This window comes from Anabrus simplex, chromosome 2 (genome assembly GCF_040414725.1).
Source record: "Anabrus simplex isolate iqAnaSimp1 chromosome 2, ASM4041472v1, whole genome shotgun sequence".
NCBI classification, from domain to species: Eukaryota; Metazoa; Arthropoda; class Insecta; order Orthoptera; family Tettigoniidae; genus Anabrus; species Anabrus simplex.
The window spans coordinates 1,073,484,153-1,073,511,921 of NC_090266.1; the positions used below are offsets into that span (position 1 = coordinate 1,073,484,153).

Genomic DNA, 27,769 nt, shown 5'->3' on the forward strand with positions numbered 1-27,769 from the left:
ATATTTTAAATGAGACATTGGTATTTTAAAGTGTAACTCATATTACAATTTAAGCCACTGAGTTTTAATATAATGCGCAGTTATGGACAACTAGACTTAATGATAGCAGTCAAACTGAAGCTTTAAGAAACAGTGCAAGCCATAAACACAAACATGAAAGTGTTTTACGCATATGTTGTTTATATTTTATGAATACTTATAAGTTAGTTTTAAGTTTAGGAATATTCACTTCTCATAGGCATGCATTCACGCATGATAACATATACTTAACTTCCAATTTGACGAATGCCCTACTCATTAGTACAACCTGACATGTTACAGTCACATGATATTCCTGTTTAGATATTGTAATGTTTGCAATTGCACAATGTGTCATATGTATATGTATGTCCAGCTGAGGATGACCCGCTAGGGTCGAAACCGGTCCTGTATTTTTAATAACAATAATAAACAAGTATTGATGAGGTAGAATTCTTTTCCTCTTTGCATTTGTGTGAATCATCAATATGGATATGAAGCTCATAAATTACGATAGGTCTAATTGGACAGTGAGCACCTTCACAGGCAGTAACACGTGAAGAAAACTTAATTTTGATTTTTATCCACTACTCCCATATGATCGCCACACTACGCGGCTGGTCAAATCATGCAATATTCAGATTTGTGGGGCATTTGGATGTGATAGTGGCCCAATGTTGGAATGTATGGGAACGCGAGGTCAGGCATACTCGTCATCAAGGTTCCGGTCGATCATGTCTGACTACCGCAAGGGAGGACCGCTGTATTGTGCATCAAGCACATCGTAACCTCTTCACATCTGCACCTGCCATCTGAGAACAAGTAATGGACTCCCTGCAACATTCTGTGTTATACCGCACCAGTGGCCGGAGACTAGCAGCAGCTGGACTAGGCTGCCATTAACACAACACAAACGGCTGCGCCTGGAGTGGTACAGTGACCGAGAAGCATGGACTGGTGATGAATCGTGTCGCATTGTATTGAGTGATGAATCGCGGTTCTGCACTACCCCAGATGACCGTCTGCAAGTATGGGGAGAGAACCCATTCTTCCAATGCTTTTTAAGGGCACAGTGGTGTTAATCCTGGTGTCATGGTGTAGGAAGTCATCGGGTATGACATCAGGTCATGGCTGGTAGTGGCTGAGGGAACTGATGGCGTAACAGTACGTCACGGACATTCTGCATCTTGTGTTCTCCCTCATGCGACAATATCGCGGTACCATTTTTCAACAGAACAATGCTTGTCCACACATGGCGTACATCTCTATGAACTGCCTGCATGATGCCGAGGTACTCCTGTGGTCAGACCTGTCCTCGATAGAACGCGCAACCAGCTCAGATGTCAACTTCGTCCCACTGCCAGTATTCAGGATATCAAGAGAATACAACGGCTTTATGACACCCTTCCCAACCGAATCAGTGCACGCATCCAGGCCGGGGGTGGTGCAACATCATTAGATAAGTGGGCTTGTGCTGCCAAGTTCCGACTAGATATTGTAATCACTGAAATAACGTCACATAGTCTCTCAACACGTAAAGTTTCATTTTGTTTCCTCCTTCCCTTGTTTTGTCAGGCATTGTGTGGTTCATGCAATACCAAACCTTAAATGATAGAAACTTTCTGGTTAGAATTCTAAGGTGAAATATCACACAGCATTTTTCCTAGGCACAACAACAATTTGTTGCTGGACCCTTTAGAAAATCTGGGATAACATAGGACCTAGAATTCAACTTCAACATATCAGCAGTAAACAGTTTGTCAGAACACAACTTTATTGACCAGTATCGAGTTTCAAAGGAAAATGCCAATCAACTACTGTCGTCTTTATCATGATTGATATTTTCATCATCAACATGTTCACTTCAACTCTATCACTACATACATCATGGTACAATTCTCTTTCAATAGCATTATTTAGCAAAGAACATGGAACACCGCGTGATGAGGAAGCCACAGTGTAAACAAACAGTGGTTAGCGTCATTCTTCTGTCTCTAGCTTGACAAAGCAAGGAGGATAAATACTTAGAGCAGTGCTATTGCAAAGAGGTTACTTTCCTGATTCCAATGGTGTGCAGCAGATGGTGCTTGCATTCATTTATGGCTACAATGAAAGCATTGAAGGCAAAGCTGTACAAGCCCAAGTATATATTCAGGCCGGCACCATGCGGTGATAATGGGAAGCCCGAGTACATACTCGGGCAGACAACGTAGGAGTGGTACATCAAGTCTGTTGTTCAGGATATTATTGAGATTGTCATTAAAATGTTAATTTTATTCAAAAATATCTGAATATCTCAATGTTTTTAGATTCAGCAAAAGCAGCTAGCAATGCACTGCGTATTCAACTGATGTGTGCAGAGATTGCACTTTGTGTAGGGTTGCATAACTTCACGGACATATTTCAAAAACTGAACAAATAAATTAACTTCCACACACTCGCAAGAATACCCCCCCCAACCACCAAAAATTTTATAAACATATTCCATTTCCTGCTTTGAAGAGAAAACCATAGTGACTTTCACAATATTTCCTTAATGTGGGGAGGTCAGTTAAATTTAAAAAAATGTATTTTCACAACATGCTAATAAATAACTACATTTCTACGACAGTTACTTTTGTATTCTATATAGCAATAGCCAAAGTACCCATTCTTCATAAGGATTCACGAGCAAGTGGTTAACGACAAAAACTAAAATGTGAAGTATGAGGCCCGTAAATGAAGCACTGGCAACATAGCCCAGACACTCGCAGGAGATCGGGCATGCATAAATAGGATATGGGAGTGGTCAGGTGGGGCTTTTGTCGATGTGTAGTGAGCATTTGACGGGCATCCAGTTGGAAGTGTAGTCGCTGTGTGACAAAGTGAAGAGTGTCTATTTCACAGCTCAAAAGCATGTTTTCAAAAGGTGATCAGCGTTCGTGATTAAAATACAGACTGCCTGTGGCAAAAATGCATCAGAATATTGTCTAGGATTATGTGAATTCTGTGGCGAGAATGCATTACTGTATGGGACGGTTGCATGATGGGTCAGGGCATTCCGTGCGGGTCAGAAAGAGACTGCACAATTACACCGCACAGACGGCGTCCATTCCTGAAGTTCCGATTGACAGAGATGCCAACTTTCAAGATAGACAATGCAGCCGACAGGGTACCGGGGAAGGAGGTGGTGGTGGGGTGGGGGGTGCGGGCGGGCACACATGGTAATTTCTTTTCGAAATCTCACTATATTACAAATCACTGAAAAATAAACAACGTACAATTCAACCAGATGTAACACAATCAAAGCGTGGCATATAACCAGTGTATGATTCTTACCTGCTAGAGTAACAGGTGATCTGTAATACATATCTGAATGGAGGTTGAAGGACCATTTTTTTTGTTGACAACTGTAGTCGCCACTTTAGCAGCTTGTAGTTCCTATTCGGTAAAAGTAGACTGGTGACATGTTTTCCTTGCTTTTTCTTTTGACATCATGTGCATCCTCTGCACTTAATGTGCACTTAACATTTCAGTGTTCACATTAGCACAAATTTCAGTCTTTTGTTCTTCCTCAACAAACCAAAAACCTTTTCCACTGGAGCATTGCTATGGGGTACTAGAAGAGTAGCCAGCATTAGCTTCCTCAGTGAAGGGTACTTCCTTATTCCTGAAGCATCAGTGATCTTTCATATTTCAAACCAAAGTCCGTCAGTCCTTTCATCCTTATCAAAAGGGAATCCATCAAATTGGAAATGACTAAACTCTGTTTCCAAAAGATCAATTTATTCTGATGACAGAATTTTAGGAAACCAGTCAATCATAAATTCTATAGATAAAACTCTTGGATTTCCTCAGGAAAACATCAGCATGTTCGAAGAACTTATCCTATACTTGGCCATTTGTTGACAACGTACTCATATTTTTGCATAGAACATTCTGGCATCGGAATAAAACTTTTTCAATGTAGTTTTATCTTAGAGAAACTGCCCTTATGTGTTTGCCCCAATAACCAACTCACTGTCACTTTTCAGTAACTTAGAAGTAAATTTCACATCAAGCAAATTACTATGGGACTCTGGAACAAAGGATGCTCTCACAAAGCAAACAATAAGGTCATTGAATAATTCATTTAACTTTGAATGAATTTTATGAATACGTGGTGTCTCTTGTTGGCGGAATAATTTTAAGGATTTGAAAAGTGGAAGAACCGAGCTGAGAAACAAAAGGTAAAGCTTAGTAGATGGATTTTCAAACTGTTCCATAACATTCACAAATTCTGAGTTGGCCTGTTAGAATCTAATACACAAAAGAACATTTTTAAAGGGTTCCACTGTTCCAACACCTTTGATACACACTGTAGAAGAAATAACCACCTGGCAGGAACATACTTCAAAATTTTGTGAGCCTTTTCACCAAAGACTTCCTGGCATACCTTTAAAGCAGTTTGAATCCTTGAACTCTTCAGCAAATAGTGATAAGTATCAATTAAAAACTGTTCAATATTAACATTTACAAGAGAACTGCATCCCCTTTTGCGCAGCTAAGTACACAAGATGACAAGCACAGCCTTCCACGCGAATATTAGGATTTTCTTTACAAATAAATCAGCCATAGTACTTCAGTGTTCTCCCTAGGACCTTTCTAATGGGCGCACCACCCTGCCGGTTTTACAGATCGCCTGGCTAACATGACCTAGATATGTGCAAATTACATCATATCTATCTATATATATAAAATAACTTGTCCTGACTGACTGACCGATTAATCATCGGCGAGCCAAAACTACTGGACATAAAGAAATGAAATTTTGAGGATGAATTTATATTACAATGTAGGTGCTCGCTAAGGAACGATTTTTTAATATTCCTTCGCTAAGGGGGTAAAAAGGGGGGTGAATTTTAAAAATGAGTGTATCTATTAAAAGTTTACAGATGTAAACATTGGTATTTAGAATCTCCTTTAAAAATAAAGAAACACTTTTTTTGTTTCCGGAAAATGCCGATAGGAGGGGTAAAAAAGGGTTTGAATGAGTTTAATGAGGAATCTTATATCTAGGAAACTGAAGATATTATAGACCTGAAAATTTGTATTTGGGATCAACTTTAAAAATAAAGAAACGTGTATACTTTGTTTATAGAAAATCCAATTAATGGGGGTTAAACAGGAGTGAATAATTGGGGTGAATTTTTAGAAAGATAATGTCTACAGTCTATCTCAGAAACTAAAATGTTACAGATGTAAAAATTGGTACTTGGAATCTCCTGTAAGAGTGAAGAAACATAGGTGATTTGTTTTTGGAAACTCCACTTAGGGGGAATTAAAAAGGGGTTGAAATTTTAATATGAGCATTTCTACAGTATATCTCAAAAACTTAACATGTTACAGAAGTGAAAAATGGTATTTTTTATCTCTATTTAAAGTAAAGAAACATGTAGTTTTTGTTTTTGGAAAAAACACTTGGGTGGGGGTGGGGGGTAAAAGTGACTGAAAATGGGGTTGAATTCCTTTAATTAGGATACGGATATCTCAAAAACTGAAGATGTTACGGACGTGAAATTTGGTACTTGGAATCTCCTTTAAAAATAAAGAAATACGTATTTTTCGTTTTCGGAAATCCACATAACGGGGGGGGGATTGAAAAATTAGTTAAATTATATGTATGAAGATACTATTATCTCAAAAGCGAAAAATTTTGCAGACTTAAAAATTGGTATTTAGAATCTGCTTTAAAAGTAGAGAAACGCATTCTCGGAAAATCCAATGACGGGGCGGGGTGAAAGAATTGAAAAATTATTTGAATTGTATGAGGATACTTATTACATCTAATAAAAACTAAAGTTGTTACTGACATGAAAATTAGTATTTTGATCTCCTTTAAAAACAAAGAAAAACTTGTTTTGGGAGGGAAATCATCTTAGGGTCGGGGCTGAAAAGGAGTTGATTTCCTTTTATGAGGACACATATCTGAAAAACTGAAGATGTTACAGTCGTGATAATTTGTATTTAGAAGATCCTTTACTATTAAAGAAACAAGATTTTTTTGCTGGAAAATTCACTAAAGGGGTGGTGAAAGGAAGTGAAAAAGTTATTTCTTTTATGGGGATACTTATATCTCAAAACGTAACGTAACAGACGTGAACATTGGTATTTGGAATCTCCTTTAAAAATAACTAAATACATACTTTTTGTTTTCAGAAATTCTCTTAAAGAGGGGGGGGGGGGGGAAATTGAAAAATTAGGTGAATTATTTGTATGAAGATACTATTATCTCAATACCGAAAGATTTTGTAAACGTGAATATTAGTATTTGGAATCTGCTTTAAAAGTAAAGAAACATGTATTCTCGAAAAATGCAATGAGAGGGGGGGGGGGTGAAATCATTGAAAATTAATTGTATGAGGATACTTACATCTAATAGTAACGAAAGTTGTTACAGACGTGAGAATTAGTATTCGGATCCCCTTTAGAAACAAAGAGAAAACGTTTTGTGGGTGAAACCATCTTCGGGGCGGGGGTGAAAAGGAGTTGCATTCCTTTTATCAGGACACATCTCAAAAACTGAAGATGTTAGAGTAGGGATAAAGGGTATTTAGAAGATCCTTTACTATTAAAGAAAAAAGTATTCACTCAACAGGTGGCGGGTGAAGGGAAGTGAAAAGAAACTGAATTCTTTTTATGAGGATACTTATATCTCAAAACTGAAGGTAACACACTTGAACATTGGTATTTGGAATCTCCTTTAAACATAAAGAAACACACCTTCCTTTTTTGGACGGCGGTGGGGTGAAAAAGGAGTTGAGACCAATTGATTTTACTGTTCATAATGTACTTGTTCTGATCATAAACTGATCATTTTCAATCTTTCCTGGGTTCGTTTTCAGGAGTCATCTTTTCCTTTGGAGAACTGAAAGTTAGATTACAGTAGATTCTCCTGGCATATAAATAAAAAACACATTTGAAATGAAATGGCGCATGGCTTTTATTGCCGGGAGTGTCCGAGAACAAGTTCGGCTCGCCAGTTGCAGGTCTTTTTATTTGACTCCCGTAGGCGACCTGCGCGTCGTGATGAAGATGAAATGATGATAAAGACGACACATACACCCAGCCCCCATGCCAGCGAAGTTAACCAATTAAGGTTAAAATTCCTGACCCTGCCGGGAATCGAACTAAGGACCCTGTGACCAAAGGCCAGCACGCTAACCATTTAGCCATGGAGCCGGACACATTTGAAATAAACGATAGGAATAATATTGACCGTGCAACTGTTCACCTCTATAATAAGGCCAATAATGCACTGTGGTATATCATTCGTATCGCCAGAAATCCCGCGCACTTGCCTACGTGCGACAATGGTGCTGGTCACATTGTCAGCAATGACAATGGCAGCAGATGTAATTTACAGCCAAGTAGCGGTCTTGCATCTTGCTGTGGGGTCCAAAATAATAATAATAATAATAATAATAATAATAATAATAATAATAATAATAATGGCTTCAAGGCTTACAACCTTGATAGTTAAAAACCCGTTACCTTTTAGGTAACCACCATTACGACTCTCGTAATACTCGAAACATGGAGATAAAGAATATTCAGAAATGTACCCCAGGTGGTAACCAATCCACCCCCACACAGTCTGGGGCAAGCAGGTCATCGGATTCTGGGGAATCTGCACCATCATGCTTCCCACTTCTATCTAATTCTGCTAAACGACAGCCAAAGAGAAACATCGAGTACGTTGCTACAGTAAACATTAATTCCCTACTGAAGGTAGGCAAGCTCAAACAAACGCTTGACGTGCTGGAAAAGTACAAGGTTACGATAGCAGCGCTACAAGAGACTCGGTTCACCGATGAGGATGCAATAGAGTCCGGAGTGTACAGAATCTACAAGGGAAAACCTGGTGAAAGAGTTATCAAGACACTTCCATAATTTGGTACTGGGTTTGCGGTACACCACAAGATGGTTGACCATATTTTAGATTTCACTTCACCTAACGGAAGGACCTTGTTATCCTTCAGGTCTTGTAATAGAGCATACACTATCGTAAATTTCCACTCACCCACGAATGACACAAACCGTTCAAACCTCGAAAATGTAGAACAATGCTGGGCCACCTTAGAAGAAACTCTAGATAAGATACCTTCCCACCATTCCATCATACTCATGGGAGACTTCAATGCACAAGTCGGTAAGGAGTGGAAGTCCCGGAAGATAGTAGGCCATTATTCAGCCCATAAGAGAACAAACAGAAATGGAGAACGTCTCACTGAACTCTGTGACAAGTACAACTTAGTCCTGAAATCAACAGCCTTCAAACGTCTACCTAGAAAGGCCAAAACCTGGAAGAGTCCAAATCCTATGCTTGGTGAATTCCAGTTAGACCATGTTGCTATAGCACGGCAATATCATACGGACATACAGAACGTCAAGGTATTACAAGGAGCCAACATAGATTCTGATCACTACCATTCACTTGTCAAGATTAATATGCAACCCTTTAGAAAAACACCAACTCTCCAAAGTAGTCATAAGATACCCAGGTTCAACACTCTGCGACTGCGCAATGAGGATTGTGATTTTCAGATTACCCTCAGGAAGAACACAGAGAAAGAAGGATGGCCTGCCTTACAAAAGGCCTTGCTGGATACCGCTCAAGAAACTATCCCTGCGTCATCAACCAAAGGCAAACACCCATGGTGGAGTTCAAAGCGTGATGAGGTTATAGAAGGCATAAAGCCTGGACTAGGTGGAACCAACATAAAATTGAAGCCAATTATGAAGCCTTCCTCATGCAAAGAAAAGCTACAGCTAACACCATTCGCAGTGCCAAGAGAAATTACCTCAGGAGCCTAATGCAACAGGCTGAAAATAATTTTCAGGGAAACAACTCAAGAGACCTGTACAAAGCACTTAAAAAGCAAATGACCCAGTACACAGCTCCTACCTTCATCCTCCACGGGAAAGATGGAAAACTTCAACTGAACAATAAAGACTGCACCAAAACTCTTGCAGATTATTTCCAGAAGCTACTAAACACAGAGGAACCTAAAGAAAAGCTTATTTTCCATGAGCCTTCACACAGGAACCCCGATTCTCAACCACCTATGAGAGAAGAAATAAATGACATCATCAGTGGTCTCAAGAACAGAAACATGCAGATGACCAGTCTTTGCAGAGAATCTATCAAATCATAAAGGACATATGGACAACAGAGTCCCTACCCGAAGGATGGACGTCTGCCATGATTCATCCCCTCCACAAGAAGAGAAGTAAGACAGACCTCAACAATTATAGAGGTATTTCCTTGTTACAAATTACCTACAAGATCTTCTCTGTAGCCCTGCTCAATAGAGTCACCACACAGCTAGACTCACAGTTAGGAGAATACAAGCTGGTTTCCGTAAGACTAGATCTTGTCCAGAACAGATACACAATCTGAAGACAGTTCTCAATTACAAAAGCCGAGGTGGACATCCCTGGGTGGTGGTCCTAGTAGATTTTCAGAAAGCTTATGACTCTGTGGACAGAGACACCCTTTTCTCCATACTATGGGAACTTGGTCTGGATGGGAAGACCCTACGATTGGTTCAAGCCACTCTGAGGAATACGACGTCCAAAGTCAGGTTCAGAGGTGAACTATCCGATAGCTTTCCAATCAGAACAGGAGTTAGACAGGGTGATGGTCTCTCCTGCATTCTCTTCAAGTATGTCCTGGAAAAGATCATTAGGGAATGGAGAACGATGCTACCACCAGGAGCTGGACTGAAGCTTGGGTACAAGAGAGACAACCTCACTGTCCTGTGCCTAGCCTTTGCCGATGACCTCATTCTACTGGCAAACAATATAGAGGAGGCTACCTACAACTTACAGAGTCTTTATACTGTTGCGGTTAAGACTGGTCTGAAGATCAGCATCCAGAAGACTGAATTTATGAACAATATCAATGAGGCCCCTTCTACAATTCCTCTCACAAACACTACCATACGAAAAGTACCTGCAGTTAAGTACTTGGGAGAATGGATCTCTGCGAATCAGAGCAAGAACCTAGCCATAGATGCCAGATGCACTAAGTTTGAAAGGCCTTATCACTCGTGTCGTAGTATCTATTCATCTAAGTGCCTCTCCAAGAACCTCAAACCCAGACACTAAAACTCGGTCATCAAACCATCTGTTCTGTATGCTTCCGAGTGCCTTGTAATGGCTAGGAAGGGCCCACTCAGAAAGCTGGAGTTAAAAGAAAGGAAGATCCTGAGGAGGATATTAGGACCAATCAGAGAGGAAGGAGGCACTTACAGAATCCACCATAATGATGAACTGTATGAACACCAGGAGGACATCGTCACGTCTATAAGGAAAAGGCGCCTGACCTTTTATGGACACTTGGCCCGTCTGGATTCCAAAAGACTCACCAACAGGATATTCACAGTGACTTGAAGAGACAAGGCTTCTAAGAACAAATGGATCACGTCAGTTAAGTCGGATATGGAACAACTAGACATCCCACTGGGACAAACTCATGACCGACTACTGTTCCGCCGAGCCATCCGACAGAGAATTTTGCCAACGTCCCTTACAAGTAAAAAGACTACAGAAACTAAGTGGACAGAGAAGAGAAAGCTGGCTCATAGTCAGCAAATGAAGGAGTATTGGAAGAAGAAGAAGAAGAAGAAGAAGAAGAAGAAGAAGAAGAAGAAGAAGAAGAAAGCAACAACTTTACCGAAGAGTAGATACGAGCCCCATGGTCCTCAGTAGGCCTAAACGACAAATAATAATAATAATAATAATAATAATAATAATAATAATAATAATAATAATAACAACAACCTAAATTCAACTAATATCACCCATCTTAATAATAAAAATAAAAATGCTCTGGACCGTCGTCAAAATGTGTGGTCCGCGCTGGAAACGGGACCTGGCCGGGTAATGACCACGAATGCAGTCCGGTCGCGGGTTCAGTACCGCCAAGGCACCCAAGGCACCACCACTACGGATCTCCTCAAGGATTTGATCCACATTAAAAATGCTTGAACCACGCCTAGTGGCATGTTCATAAATGTGATGTTTTTCAAATATGTAAATGGCTTCCTATGGCCTCAATTCGAATAACTTATGCGTTTCTGATGAAGTAGTAGTGAAGGCAGCACTGTCTGATATAAACACGGAAGATCGTTCCTTTTGCGAGACGAGGAGTATTATCTCTTTAAAGGGCATCTGCTTTGTTTACGAGAGATTAATTAACAATGCAGCCCGCAAAGAGCAGAGCTGCATTCCTATCTTATAAATGGATGTTTAATATATTCAAACCGAGCTCATACTTACATGCATCTTAATACTTTGATTATTCATATTGGAGGTACGTTAATTCTTGTTTCCTTGTAGTACTATTAACCCCATTGAATACAGCTGATTGATATGCGTCTTCCGCCCCATGCAGCACGAATGGGACGTGTGTCTGTTAGTGTGTTTGCGACTATGCCATGTTAGTAACTGGGTCTCAAAATTTGGTTCTGTTTATGTGCACTGCATCGTATGGTATTTCGCCAACATTTATGTGTATGCTCTCCATGTCGACTGGAAGCTTCATTCTCGTCGTACGAGGCATGTGACATGATGGTTATGAGTACGGGATTCATCCGACCCCTTTGCATTATTGTTTGCGTCGTGCACACTGCTGTCTGGTGAATGCGAGACCTGAAGTTCGTGACCAGGCGCCCTATATGAATTGGTGTTCTGCTTTATTAATTGGAGCTACCGCTCCTATTGCCTGCCGTGCTGGCATGTGTGTGTGAACCTGGGTGCGTGTGGGTGAGTGAAGGGAGTGGAAAGACGACGTATCGGTCAGTTGTATTTTCGTTTATGATTTTGTTTCTGTACCTTTTGCTTGTTCTGGGTACAGTATTGCTTATTCTATCTTGGTCTCTGTCTTGGGCGCTTGCTTGGCTGTGAGGCAGCCATGATTGTTTACTTTTATTCAGTTGGGCTATGTGCTTGCATGTGTTTTCTCCTTTTGATTTCATTCACTTCTTTGGTCCAGAGACGTTTCTCTCTCTGGTGTGTTATCTAACGTTTTGGTTAGACCTTTTTCCCCCTCCATTATGCATGGAGCCTTTTTTTTAATGTTTTATGACTATTGTTGTTGTGTTGATAATGAGTGCAATGAGGGATATGCTGCTTATGAAGTAAATCTCATAAAAAGAACGATCTAGTTGGGCCGTGTGAGCTGTATAATTACCTGCACATGATGTAACCTGATAATATGCGAGACGGCAAGTTTGTGGTAATATTTATTTCTATCCTGGAGTGTAAGAACGCCGCACTCACGTTATAATGTTCAGACATCCATTGAACAAGGTATGCTTATGATACAATCTTTTGCCCTTTTTTTATGTTACCGACATCACAATTTTACCTTTCTGCTCCAATCTTATTTTATCAATAAAACACAATTTAAATTTTATTTTGATTTTATTGCTGTAGTTTAGACTGATATCCTTATTCATCAATAATGAGGATTGTTTGCAGCTCAAGGCTGTTCTCTACTGGCCTTTTCTAGTCGCGGTTCACGCCTCGTTTTTCCCTACGTGCGCATGATTCTACGTCTTAGATATCGCTAGGGAAGGGGTGGGTTGCATGCTTATAGGAAAAGATGGCAAAGTTTTAGGGACCCAACTGACCGGGTGGAATACCTGGACCTAGCCCGGGAAGTACGAAATCGATTGCTGGAAAGAAAGATTGAAAAATGGGAGTAACTTTGCCGCAATCTCTCCGAAAAACGAGTCAGATCGCAAAATTTGGCGGATTCTCTCGGAGAACAAGTCAGATCGAGAATTTCGGCGGATTATATATAAAACGTTAAGCATTCAATTATAAATTTCAGTATAATACTGTACCGAAGCACGGGTATCTTGCTAGTTAATACATATTTGAGTCATTGGGTGCTCTAAATTAAAAAGTATATACTTTAAATGATAAATCTTCATTATTGTCACCATAATTGTGTCTTATTACATCGAATTTTAAATGTTTAGCTTGACTAATCACGTATCTTGCGTGAGAGGTGTCTGTATTAGCGTGGAATCATATGCAAGCATTCGATTCCGCATGACGTCACAAACCGCTTGGCACTGCACAGCAACCGAATGGTTCCTGGCGTTACATGATTATGAACGAGCAGTTGAACTCTGGACGTTCAAATTTCTCTGTAATGTCTTGTTCCTGATAACACTAAAATAGTTCAATTTTGTGGTTAATGTTTACCTGTCTGATATTGTTAATGCCCTGAGGGAATACATTGGCATTTTTTACATAGTACAGTATACCCCGCACGGCTACTCATTCCTGCCACCCGGCTGACAAAAATTACTAGGGAGAACACTGTACCTGCATTATCACATGCAGAACCTACGCAGTTATCCCACGGATTCCCCCACTTTTGCAGTTCATCATCCAAAACATTGAACACATAACACATAGAGGCGTTATAGTCTAATGAGGCAGGTGAGTATTGTACAATAAAATTGGTCTGATGAATGAGAATAAAAGTCTTCATATGATAATAAAACGATGCAATAAAATTGTCCACTCTTCTATTGTTGTTCAATGGAGACAATGTTATATTATATTACCATATTTTACACATCATTCTTCTAGCTTTTAATGAGAAAACAACCTATCATTTGTATTTTACAATGTATGTATTATCTATACAACTTTTATGACATGTACTCTGCCCACTTTGTGATTTCTAGCTGATGATGACGCCATTAAGCGTCGAAACCGGTACTAGTAATAATAAATATGTTGTGAACACCTTGTACAACACATTTTGTAATGAATACGTTGAACCTTCTTTAATTCTAATTGTGATTCCCGACATTTGGCATAAGGTAATAGGCTTTGTGGGTGACTAGAGTGAAGAAATATAATGCAATTACACTTGTTAGTTCATTAAATATTGCATTCTGTCAATACTGCCACTACTTTATTTACAGTTCTCGTAAAAACTCATTAAATATGAATCCCAAACCTACATAATATTAAAAAGACAGAAACACACAATATAAATATAATATGATCATTCCATTAAAATTATACTTTCTTTAAATTCTGTTATTTCTCATGTGAAACCTTATATTATCCATAACATGATGCTCTTTATTTCTTGCCACAATGGCGATTCCATACTGTAACTTTACATGTGGACACATTCAATGAAATATATGTAAATATAAGCAATGATGCAAAGTTACCAGTCTATATGGGTTATTTTGCACCAGTATTTAGATCACAATAAAACTTATAATAGAATTGTTGTGCATTCCTACTAACCCACACACCACCTTCAAGGAGCGTTATGCATTTTCTGGCATTGTAATGTCTCTGAAACAGTGTTTCTTCTCATGAACTATAAAAAGTAAGGAGTAAGGAGAAATTGAAGGAACTTACTAGGAAATTGAATCTAGCAAAGAAGTCAGCTAAGGATAACATGATGGCAACCATAATTGGTCACACAAATTTTAGTGAAAAATGGAAGAGAATGTATGGGTACTTTAAGGCAGAAACAGGTTCAAAGAAGGACATTCCAGGAATCATTAATGAACAAGGGGAGTGTGTATGCAAGGATCTTCAAAAGGCAGAAGTATTCAGTCAGCAGTATGTAAAGATTGTTGGTTACAAGGATAATGTCCAGATAGGGGAGATGAGTAATACTACAGAAGTATTAAAAATTTACCTATGATGACAATGCCATTTACAGTAAGATACAAAAGTTGAAAACTAGAACAGCAGCTGGAATTAATAAGATTTCTGGGGATATACTAAAGGCAATGGGTTGGGATATAGTACCATATCTGAAATACTTATTTGATTATTGTTTGTTTGAAGGAGCTATACCAAATGAATGGAGAGTTGCTATAGTAGCCCATGTGTATAAAGGAAATGGTGATAGACATAAAGCTGAAAATTACAGGCCAGTCAGTTTGACATGCATTGCATGTAAGCTGTGGGAAAGCATTCTTTCTGATTATATTAGACATGTTTGCAAAATTAATAACTGGTTTGACAGAAGGCAGCTTGGGTTTAGGAAAGGTTATTCCACTGAAGCTCAGCTTGTAGGATTTCAGCAAGATATAGCAGATATCCTTGATTCAGGAGGCCAAATGGACTGTATTGCGATTGATCTATCTAAGGCATTTGATAGTGTAGATTATGGAAGACTACCTGCAAAAATGAGTGCTATTGAACTAGAAAAAAGAGTGACTGAATGGGTGGCTATATTCCTAGAAAATAGAACTCAGATAATTAGAGTAGGTGAAGCTTTATTAATAATAATAATAATAATAATAATAATAATAATAATAATAATAATAATAATAATAATGTTATTTGTTTTACGTCCCACTAACTACTTTTACGGTCTTCAGAGACGCCGAGGTGCTGGAATTTAGTCCCGCAGGAGTTCTTTTACGTGCCAGTAAATCTACCGACACGAGGCTGTCGTATTTGAGCACCTTCAAAGGTGAAGGTTTATCTGAACCTGTAATAATTAAGAGGGGAATTCCTCAAGGCAGTATTATTGGACCTTTATGATTTCTTATATATATCAATGATATGCGTAAAAGAAGTGGAAACTGATGCAATGTATACCCATTTTATGGTATTGCAAAAATACTTTGGGATGCAAAAAGCAATTCTACACAAGGCTCAACAATTTGTTAATAAATTTACATTCATTCTACCTGCGCATGAATTTCAGTCATCATTTTGGCCCTTTGTGAGTAGCATTCATATTGTTCCAACAGTAATTTGCCAGCTTCTTCATTTAGAGCAGATTCTGCATTAGGAAATATGAGAAGACATTTTACAGTCTGGAACATAAATAGAACACGTATTAGAAACACTTCTGGAGATGAGAAATGAACCCTTTTTAATATTTGTAACTTTTCAGCTCTTACCAGTAGTATATGTTTGATGCCTAAATCAGGCTTCCAATCTTTTTTCAGGGTATTTACACAAATTTCTCCATTCTTGGCAACATTTGGATGAAAGATTTTGGTGAGGAAAAAGGCTTTTGGAGGTGTTTGTGGGAAATCCTTCCCTAATGCCAATTTCAATCGGAAAATACCACCAGCATATGGAGTCCCAGCTGCAACAAAAAAAGTCAAAACGTTCAAGAATAGTAAATTTTGGTCAAATGAGAGGCCAAGCTGTTCTACAAAGATAGAAAATAATCAACAAACATCACTGCAAAACAAAAATAAGTCTACTTCTGATTCCTGCATTACTAATGTCATAAAAGGTTTGCTTGTTATAAACAAGTTTTTAATAATAATAATAATAATAATAATAATAATAATAATAATAATAATAATAATAATAAAGCCACCTAGATTATCTAAGTGGAAGCCATATGAACAGCACCAGTCAACCATTTATTCTTAAAAATTATCAATGAATAAGCTTCCTTCTTACAAAACAGTATCAATTACAACAGTGAACTCACTTTGTTAACTACATCCTGATTTGATTTCTCAATCTATAATGCCATCTTGCAAACATGAAGTAATTTAAAAGTTCCATCAGTTCCCATTCCAATCCATTCTTAAGTCTCGTAAGTTTCACTTTAGTTCTAGAAATGCTGCTTTTGATACCATACTCACTGCATTTTGCTTCAATGTTCAAATAGTTGACCACACAGACATGCCAATGGCATACTACATACATACATACATACATAATAATGTTATTTGCATTACGTCCCACGAACTACTTTTACTGTTTTCGGAGACGCCGAGGTGCCAGAATTTAGTCCCGCAGGAGATCTTTCACGTGCCAGTAAATCTACTGACACGAGGCTGACGAATTTGAGCACCTTCAAATACCACCTTCAGTTCAACTGAATCCAGCTCTGCAAATTTTAAGATATACCGTAAGTAGGTATATGAATGAGAATAAAGGATTACAAAGTAAATGAGGTTGTAGTCTCATTTGATTGTTTATACACAATCATAGCCATACAACCTGCAATTTTATAGAAAATGTGAAGCAATGGAATGTGACTAGTCATAAACACCTTTTTCCTTTGGTCCACAGTCCTCTGGTACTTGTAGGTGGAGGATCTTGGGTGTGATGGGCTTCTCGACCACTTCCCATAAATGTTAAAAGTATTTGCAATCATGTTTGACAAAACATGGTGACTACATCATTTCTTAGACTCTCCAGAATACTTGTGAACAACCTTGGTATGAGAAGCATTGTGGAATATCCCGTAATTGTCAGGGTACAAGAAGTCAATTGAGGATTGCAAAAGGTAACCAAAGAGGACTTTGTTGTGGTCACTGTGCAATGACATAGACCTGTTGAGCTAACTCACACCACTACACCACATTAGTTTGAAACACAAACAGCACCTGCAATACACTATTTCCACAATCTCAAACATCCAGGTGAGATTTGTCCTTTTTTCATCCATTTTATTCTCCACCATTACTCTCTTCCCCACATGCCTGCAACTGTTTTACTTGGATTACTGATAACTTCCTTCAGCTTGTCCCAATTATTTCTAAGGTCCTGGAGCCTTCCAGGCTCATTTTGGTTTCGGCCGGGGTTCTAAGACCAGATGCCCTTCCTGATGCCACTTGATTAAAAAGTTATAATTATAATTTTTCCACTCTACTAATTTATACATTGTTACCACTTCGTCCACACAGTTAATAGGTACTGTACCAAAATCTCATCAGCTGTATTACTCTATGAAGCCTTATTGTAACTGCCTTGTCACTATAACTGAACACATTTGGCTTCATCTCATTCATTCCTCTTGCTTGACACTGTAGTTGATATATCATTCTTTTCACATCCTCAAGTGTTGTTCTATTTTCTTCCATCTTCTCAATCCACCAATTCTGAAATATGACTCATTCATTTTTCAATGAGCTGGTTTTCAAAAATATTTTTTCAGTTAGTCCAGCTCTAATTCTAATTTAAGTTACCCTCTTGGTAGTCTTCCTGTACAAGTTCTTAAATGGTTTTATGGTGCAAGGGAAAGTTATACTGAAAATGTGAGCCATGTATAAGGTAAGGTAAGGTAAGGTAAGGTAAGGTATGGTTGTATTCTGCCCGAAGCCAGGTCCGAACCTCCGCAGAGGTGTGCCTGAGCCGGAGTTTACGTACGGTAGGGTGGCCAGTTCCTTTCCGCTCCTCCATTCCCTTACCCCCCACCAACAGCACGTGGCAACCCATCCAAATCTTGACCATGCCCAATGTTGCTTAACTTCGGAGATCTCACGGGATCCTGTGTTTCAACACGGCTATGGCCTTTGGCCCATGTGTAAGAAGAGTATTGGTTACAATACAGTACAGCTGCCATGATGTGTTAATGTCGAGAAGGACAAAAATTAATGTCTCCTGTTTTGCATTCCGTCACACGCAGGGCATACTCACAGCTCATGGGTGCCCATCAGGCGAACCACCATGGCACTGGTATGTGTCTTTGACACAGAGAAAGTGTTTGTATACATCAAGCTGCATACTGGAGACAATGACCTTCACATAGACAACATGGCACACGATCATGGAAACGGTGGGGACAGTTCTGAATGGACACTAAGCACGCTGAAGCTACTAAAGTAGGTGTAAGATATGTCAGCTATATGCACAGAAATGCTTCACAGCAATGAATCCCCAATGCCCGAACATGTGCAAAAACTTGCAGGCCTGCCTGTATGGATTCTGATGTAGCAAAATACGTTGGAGCTCGCATTCAGTGTCAATTTCCCTTGGGCATACAAGACTCCTGATTTGGCCCAACATGTAAAAATCCAGGGGATTTAAAAAAGGAGATTTAACTGGCCAGCTTACTGATCCATTGCACCTGTTCCCATGTTATGGAAATTACAATTGAGGTATTCAGGTAAACCTCAAATCTTATGAAGTGGTGTTCCTGTTGAATTGTGCACGAGTTAAGATAAGCACCAGCCATGCGTCTTGGTAGGTAGGTGCTATTTACACCAACTGATGAGCCCAACTTAGCACACTGGGTCGAAACGCTGGCAACCAGGAATGAGTTAGCTGGACAATTTATAATGTCTGGTATTAATAAAAGCCCAAGTATGGGTATTATGCAAATATAACACCCCATTCTTTGTGAAACTAGCTCCGTCTGTGGCTAGCACTTGGAAGAGGAACAGTCCTTGTGCTGATTTGTTTAGAAACCACATACAGAATTCTCACCCTTGTAGAAAATCCTTGCCCTGCAGGCACTGTACACACTGCGCGACACGGTCCCAGGTGCTCTTCACACAAGACTCAAGGCACAGTCCACTGGGACACATCAAAATCACACACAACACTTTGCGTGGTTCTCTCTGGGTGTCATTCAATTATGTCCAGAATGTCAGCTTCTTCTGCTAACACTTGCTACGAGCTTTGCCAACCAGTGTCGACAGGATGATAAAGCCCTACCAGTATCGTGTATTTGCTGGTATGCAGCAATGAACATTCGCCTATTGGGTATGTGATGGTCAGGAAATCGTTCCCTGGACAATTTGACGGCAGCTTCCAAATTACGATATGCTTCACCGTAAACAGCCAGCCCCGCAGTGAATCGGTAGTGTGCCTGCCTCTTACACAGAGTCCCCAGGTTTGATTCCTGACTAGGTCAGGTATTTTTACCAGGATCTGATGACTGGTTCAAGGTCTACTCAGCCTATGCGACAGAGAATGGCCCCAATCCAGAAAGCTAAGAATAACGGCAGAGGATTTACCGTGCCAACCACATGACACCTCATGATCCGCAGGCCTTCATGCTGAGTAGCGGTAGCTTGGTAGGCCATGGCCCTTTAGGGCTGTTCGGCCATGGAAAGAGAAAACAAATTTAATTTGTAAGCTACTATATTGTGATCATAGCCAAAGGCTGTCCAATTTCACGTGGAAGCCAAACCATAGAAATCTGATTTTTCACTTTAAAAATCCGACACACATTGGCAAGAGATTTGAACTGTGGGTGCCTTGGTGAAAAACAAGTGACAACACTACTCAGCTAATGTACCCTTAACCATAATAAGATCTGCATGAATGGACATCAGACAACAAAGACATTCTATTGGTGAGAATCTGACAAGTCTACTGATCTGCTAAAGAACAATATATATTCCAGGTCTCGTATTGACTAACTTCATTAAATATTTTGAGAAGAAGAGAACCTTATCATACTAGTGAGCAAAGACTCATGAATCTGCATTGTTGGTTAGTGATGGGACATTAGATTCATTTGATTCCGCTCACGTTACTGAATCGATACAGTGATCTGATTCACGGCACATTAGAGTCACCGCTCCTACTGCATCTGTGTAGTATGTACTGGTAAGACAGCAGCAACAGCATTCAATGCTCGCTGCTGCCATCTGGTCTTCATACTATGAACTCCTTTCTTAGAAAAACATGCTAGTCACTCTAATACATTGAAGGTTTCCGGCGACGCAGGATAGGAAAGGGCTGGGATTAGGAAGGTAGCAGCCATGGCCTTAATTAAGGCACAGTCCCAGCATTTCCTGGTGTGAAAATGGGGAAACTACGGAAAACCATCTTAACGGCTGCCGACGGTGGGATTCGAACCCACCATCCCCTAAATGCAAGCACATTGCTACGTGATACTAACCGCACGTCCAACTCGCTCAGTCATTTTTGAAAATATGCATTTTTCTATCAGCAGAGGATTTTTTAAAATAGTCATTTTGTAAAGGTTACCCGTGATGTACAGTAGCCCACTGGCTTTCTGATTCAACATACTGTTGTTTAAGTTATGCATCAGTCGGCTCACTTACTGTCCACATATGACTGAAGTCTTGTGCAACGATGAGACATACAAACTGAGAGAATACTGAGACGTTCTTCCCAATATAACAAAGGTACTTTTGAGTGGTCATGAGCATGACTCGTAGTCATAGGGCAGGCTAGATTCGAGTTTAATTAATTGTCAAATGTCAACTAAGTTATAATACTAAGATTCATTAAACTAATAAATAGTATAACCTAACAGCCTACCTACTTACTAGCTACTTTAGAATGATGTTTTGACTACCTTTTTAACACTGCAAATAAATCCATCTATTATTTAAACCTCCCTGTAAGAAGAGGACAGTGAATGCAAGTGGGTATTATTTTACAAATGAGCTGAGCTCGAGAGTCCATTATGGCATAAGATTCTTTCAGTGTACCATGGCTCTGTATGTATTGCTTCAGAGGAAGCTCGGCTCCCCTCCTGTGTCCAGCGTACAGAATAAGGAGCCATGTGTATCTTGTGTCTCAATGAACTGTGCTTGCCCACGATTCTTTCGGTGTGCCATGAGTCACTGTCTCGCTGCAGCGGAAGCTCGGCTCCCCGCCAACGTTCAGTGTCCCGCTAGTGAGCCGTAAGTGCGCCACTCAGCACTGTCCGCTGGGAGAAAGCTGAATTGAGTGCCGTGAGCTCGCCGTTCCTGTGAATCGATTCACTTGGACACTTGGATGAATCGATACACTGCTTCGAATCATGCATTCAGTAGCCAACACTATTGTTGGTATGGTTGTTATGGATGGTATTGTTCAAGATCCCTTCAATTGCTAAGATTTTCTAGAAAAGTCAGAGCACCCAAATTTTGTCTTACAAGATTTTCGTAACATACTGGAAGCTAACGACAGAGTTATCTCATTTAAACACCCTCAAATGCCACTGACCTCAGTTGGGGTTGAACCCTCTATCTTGGGAAGAGAAGGCCAACGACTAAACGACTGCGCCACTGAGGTCAGCAATCAACTGAAAGACGACTGAAACAAGCAATAAGGTGATAATTCTGGGGAAGGAAATTTAATTAAGAAAAGGGAAATCGAAATGCACAGTTCACAAATGACAGTTGTCTATTTCCAACAGTTTGAAAACATACCATTACAAAATAACTGAAGGTCTATATTTAAGGTCCTTGTTGTATAGTTAAATTTTAATTATGATTTACCAAATAATACTCAAAAGTATTTTGCCTGAAACACAGTACTGAAGTATAGGGTATGTGATATTCGCACATAATTACAGTTCTCCGAATGACATAGACCAACAAGTTTTGGAATGCATCTGCTACACAATGTATTTTTAACACAACTGCCTTACTTGTAGGGGCTTGGTGTAGACCATTGTGCATTTTGAAAGGAACAAAGTGTTTTGAAATGCCACAACAAAATTAAGCATAGAATCCAAAGCTATTATTTCATTATTGGGTGTCAAACAGAAATGGCAGAGAAAGTGGTGGATATGTCAAAAAATTGGCAACTGACCCTGTCGTTCTAACACTATGTTGCAGTCTTTTTTTTTTTTTTTACTGTTAGGTTCTTCGGACTACTGAAACGAATTCTAAATCAATTTATAAACTACCTGGGAAAGAAAACATAAATGGTAACAGAATTATACCTGAAAAAAAAAATTAATTAAAATACGACATCTTTCTTCATTCTTGAAAGAATATCAGATTATATCAATTCACAATAAAAAATATTTAGAAATGTATAAACATTTATGTTTATTTCTGTTTGAGTCCTTAAAAACTTGAAAAATTGGAACATATCTTAATGAAGTTATCACTTCTCTCCACTCTAGCACAGAATGCAAGTTGTTGCAAAACCGTTACTGTGTTGGCTCAAGTCCAGCTGACTAGTCAGTTCACGGACCTTCCACCATGCCACACCCCCCCCCTCCCCGGCTAGGTCAATGACACGTATTTTACTTTTAGGAGTTTTATTTTTAGTGCTTCCTTTATTATTGTAGTAATTATTATCCGCATATTAAAATTATTTTGCAAACAATCCAGGGGTTCCTAATGAGCATCTAATGGGCTCCCTATTATACCAGTAATTTTCCATTCTCATTTTCGCTTACGTCAACACTTTTGGAACTGTATTTGCAGTTTTTTATATTAATAACTTTTTTTTTTAAATCTGGCATGGAAATTTAGTTTTGCTTGGCCTATATATGCAGTTTGTTACCAGACATCAGAGACAATTCAAATTAAGCTATCACCGAGCTCGATAGCTGCAGTCACTTAAGTGCGGCCAGTATCCAGTACTCGGGAGATAGTAGGTTCGAACCCCACTGTCGGCAGCCCTGAAAATGGTTTTCTGTGGTTTCCCATTTTCACACCAAGCAAATGCTGGGGCTGTACCTTAATTAAGGCCACGGCCGCTTCCTTCCCACTCCTAGCCCTTTCCTGTCCCATCGTCGCCAAAAGACTTATCTGTGTCGGTGCTACGTAAAGCAACTAGCTAAAAAAAGCTATAATTTGCATTGTTATTATTATTATTATTATTATTATCATAATTTAAACTGGTTTTGAAAATTAACAAGTTTTTAATGGGCTAGCTAGTTTTCCTTTAATTTTCCATTATGTCATTTACATGAACACCTATTGAGAATTATATTTATAGTTTTATTATTACTGTTGTTTATGTTGGATTAAATTTACATTTGCAGCTCGTGCACTAGCGTTCAACTGGCCACATATTCGGAAGTTTTTCTCTTTACTTCCTCAGATGCCAGAAGGAGAAAATATTCTATCAAGAGTCTACATTATAGAGTCTGCACTTACCACAGTGTCAGCAAAAATTATTGCATGCGAAAGTAAAAAGCAGGCTGGTGCCTTGGCAAGTGGCAAGATGGGGAGGATGAGGAGGAAGAATAGCAACTTGTATATGAGTTTTGTTGGGCAGTACGCACCACCAGCTCTGATATTTCCCAGGAAAAGATAGAACTCTCCCTTTATACTGAAGCACCTCCAAGAACTCTCAGACCATGTCATGAAACACGATATATGATAGAATTGTTTGTTCAGTGGACAGTACAAATTGCTTCATTTGTGAAGTTCAGAAATGAGGAGAAAGTTCTTATTTTTGATGGACACACTAGGGTGGCCCTTAGCAGTAGGCAATTTTCCTTAAATTAAAATTTTGCTGCTCCAACCCCCTAAGCCAGTTCCAATCTACGAAAAACACTCCATGCAAAATTTAAAAGCAATCGGACAATTTAAAAGGAGACCCTCAAACGCCTCTAAGTTGGAAAATTAGTACAAGCAACAACTAATTCCGATCAAAAGCAGTGTACTTTTCCCCATTACGACCATTTTCTTTTTGTTAATATAGAAATTGATGGGTCAGATTCAGCCAATCCCAACAATTGTTTAAAAAGGTTCTGAATCAAATTTACCAAAAGTACATTCGAAAAATTCTTAGAATAACATGTAAAACGAGATGTTAGGGTTCCTTAATGAAGCATGCAATTTCTACATGATAAACATATTTAAGATAAACTTCAATATTATAACTAAGTGGTCCACTTATTCAATACAATACTTGAATAAGTTTGACACCTTACTGACACATTATTGATGCCAATTGTGTAAACCCTCTTGTTGAGTTGTCCAGGTTTCTCTAAATCTTAAAAAAGAAAAGAAAATGCAATGTTTGGACCAGTAGCTGGACCCATCAGTAAGTCAAAAACAGCTCCTCAAAACTATCTCAAAAATATTATGGCAGTAGGCAAATTACAAAGCATCGCAACTGAACAATTTTTCTAGAATTGTACAGGCACCATTTACCCACCGTACGTTGCTTGCTGTGTACCAAAACTAAGTGCCTGAATTTTGTCTGTTATTCCCCACTGCCTGGCAAGCAGCAACTGCTTGCTCTTCTCCTGAAGATGCTGGGATTTCAGGGACTCCCAACAATTACCACTTGCCTTGAAAAGTTACTATTATTGCCAGTCTATTAACTTTTTCAATGCCTTTGAGTACAGAAAGCAGTTTTCCATCTTTTATGTCTTTGCACTGTAACTGCGCTCTGCCCCTACTTATTGCCACGTATTCTTACAATATGAAGGATAAGTCTGAAGAATTATTTAATGTGATATCTACAATAATGACTTTCAGGCATAACTTCAGGGTCGATGAGGGTTGCCTTTTAGCCACTCGAACGAGCTAACAATTTACGGAGACTGTTTTTTGATTAATTGGATCAACATAGTGGGGTGGGAGCTTGTCTTTTCAAAAGTTGAAAAATAATGGCCACCCTAATGGCCACTAAAGTCACATAAATCTTCAAGCCTTGGAATATGCAAAAGAACATGGTGTAGTCATGCTGTGTCTTCCACCACAATGAGCCCACAGACTTGAACCCATGGATGTTGCCTTTATTGGGCTGTTGGACACATTTTGCAACAAGTCAATAACCTTTCGTTTTTGAAAAAATTGAGGACAAATGTCATGAGGCACGATCTGCTTCGGACCAAGTGGAGGAATACATTTTACTAAAACATGTCAGGTCCGCAATCTAATAATTCCTGAAGAATTGATGAATCCCCCGATTCCAATGCAATAAATATATACTGTGTCCATTTCTACCATCAAGGTAATTTGCCCCAGACTAGTCAGCTGCCTCCAGGGGTGCTCAGGTCAAACTATGATAAAATAATTGCTCTAAAATTACAAACACCCTGGATTTGATGGGGAACATATAACTAATATGGACACGATGAGGTCAACTAAAAGCTACCAATAAAGCAAGGCGAAACATGACTTCAATTTTGGAGGAAAATCTGTTTATTAAAATAAACAAGAAAAATATTTTTTAAAATAGAAAAAAAAAAAAATAATAATAAAAATAAAAAAAATCAAATGATCCAAATTTTTACATGACTCAGAATTTTCTTCCAGCTTGATAAAGTCCATCTTGAGAATCAAAAATATATTACAAATATACAATGTATGCTTACACACATACTAAACATATCAAATCAAATCTTAAAGTTTCATTAATTTTACACCTTGGGCTTGCATGTTCGCACCACGCTCCTGGCTTTACTTTTGTTAACACTTTCAACTGTAGATGAGTACGTTCCCCTTTCTGCACACGACATTGCAGTGGGGGTCCCTAACCTTAAGACGTGATTTAAAGCGCAAAGAAGAGACGAAAAACTAATCTAACTATACAATATATAACATGCTGAGTGGTAAAATATCCTACAAATATATACACCATGAAACATGAGCAACCTCATGAGCACAACAAAACACTGTGGGTTGGAACCACGCACAATAAAATCACACAAAAGGCAAATATGCACATTCAAAGAAACAGAAACATGTTGTATTTTCCAGGGCTCACCAAGAAAGCTTGCGACATTCACGCAACTCTCATTCACTCAAAGCCTTGATGGAAAATATAACGAAACTTAATTTTACACTTTAAGCAACACATCCTATTCAACATAGGTTCCTGAAAGAAATTACATGACACAGACATGCCAACGTTCAAAAGTGAAAAATCAGGAGAAATTTCGCAGCGAATCGCGACATATTACGACACATCACTGATGGCAGAACATGTACAAATTCATTATAATTCAATATATTAACAATTCTATTTGCTCATATATATATTTTCCATCATTTACATGTCAATACTAAATACTGGACATACCTGAACTGTAGGAACATGTGACTTCTCATCCTTCAACATGGTGATCACATTACGATTAATTGTTGTTCAACACACCAGTGGCAGTGGTAAAGAAGTAGGGGACTGGAAATAATAATAGTAATATTGCATTGAAAATCACTCACATGTGTTTAGGACTCCATTTTGAATATTATTAGGTCCCGAAATGTTGCATTATTAGTGATTTTGTGCATAATATTGGTAATAATTGCACATAAGTAGGAGGATATATTTATGATAGTCATCTTTGTTTCCAGAGATGTTATGGTATAGACTGGTTACTTTGACTTTACAGCAAAGCAAGGAACTTCAGATAGGCGAGGAAAGTATGGAAGTTACAATGCAAAGCATGGATGACAACTCTCTAATTTAGTAGCAGTAACTTTGCAAATTCAGGCCAAACTCTGTAATTAGAACAGTGGCCTCCTTCCACACTCCCTTCGAGAGGCTGTTAACTATCGTCGCGGCACATACTGCCCGCACGGCAAGAAAAAAATATAATTTAGTAGCTGTAACCTATATTTGCAAAATCCAGACCAAGCTCTGTCATGAGAACAGTGGCCCCCTTTGGGGGCCACACTCCCTTTGAGAGGCTGTTAACTATCGCCACGGCGCATATTGCCCGCACGGCAAGAAAAAAATATAATTTAGTAGCTGTAACCTATATTTGCAAAATCCAGACCAAGCTCTGTCATGAAAACAGTGGCCTCCTTCGGGGCACATAATGCCCACACGGCAAGAAAAAAAATATAATTTAATAGCTGTAACCTATCTTTGCAACATCCAGACCAAGCTCTGTCATGAGAATAACATCTTTGCATTGTATCTTCCATGCTTTATGTTGTACCTATCTGAAGTTCCTTGCTTATCTGTTAAGTCAAAGTAACCAGTCTATACCATAACATCTCTGGAAACAAAGATGGCTATCATGAATACATCCTCCTACTTCGTATGTGCAATTATTACCAATATTACCCACAAAATCATTAATAATGCAACATTTCGGGACCTAATAATATTCAAAATGGAGTCCTGAACACCTGTGAGTAATTTTCAATGCAATATTATTAATATTTCCAGTCCCCTACTTCTTTACCAAAGCCCTGATTTCAAGGTTAAACGTTTCTCCAAAGTTTGTTCAGACAGCAAGGATCTGAACTGTGGTTTTGTCTTTGTGACTCTGCTAAAAATCCCTTCACATTCTGCATTGCTATGTGGAATTGATAAAATAGCAAGCATCACCTTAGAGAGTCTG

General features: G+C 39.0%; 1 protein-coding gene across 4 annotated transcripts in view; it reads right to left on the reverse strand.

Moving 5' to 3' along the window:
• Positions 1 to 27,769, reverse strand: part of LOC136864708 (ubiquitin-conjugating enzyme E2 S) — a 123,597-nt gene that overhangs the window by 18,699 nt on the left and 77,129 nt on the right. For all 4 annotated transcript variants that reach the window (XM_067142035.2, XM_067142038.2, XM_067142037.2 and 1 more), the window contains 2 exons: positions 15,957 to 16,147; positions 15,741 to 15,869 (listed from right to left, as the gene is read on the reverse strand). In XM_067142035.2, the coding sequence (XP_066998136.1) occupies positions 15,741 to 15,869; positions 15,957 to 16,147 (320 nt within the window). The remainder of the gene's footprint in view (positions 1 to 15,740; positions 15,870 to 15,956; positions 16,148 to 27,769) is intronic.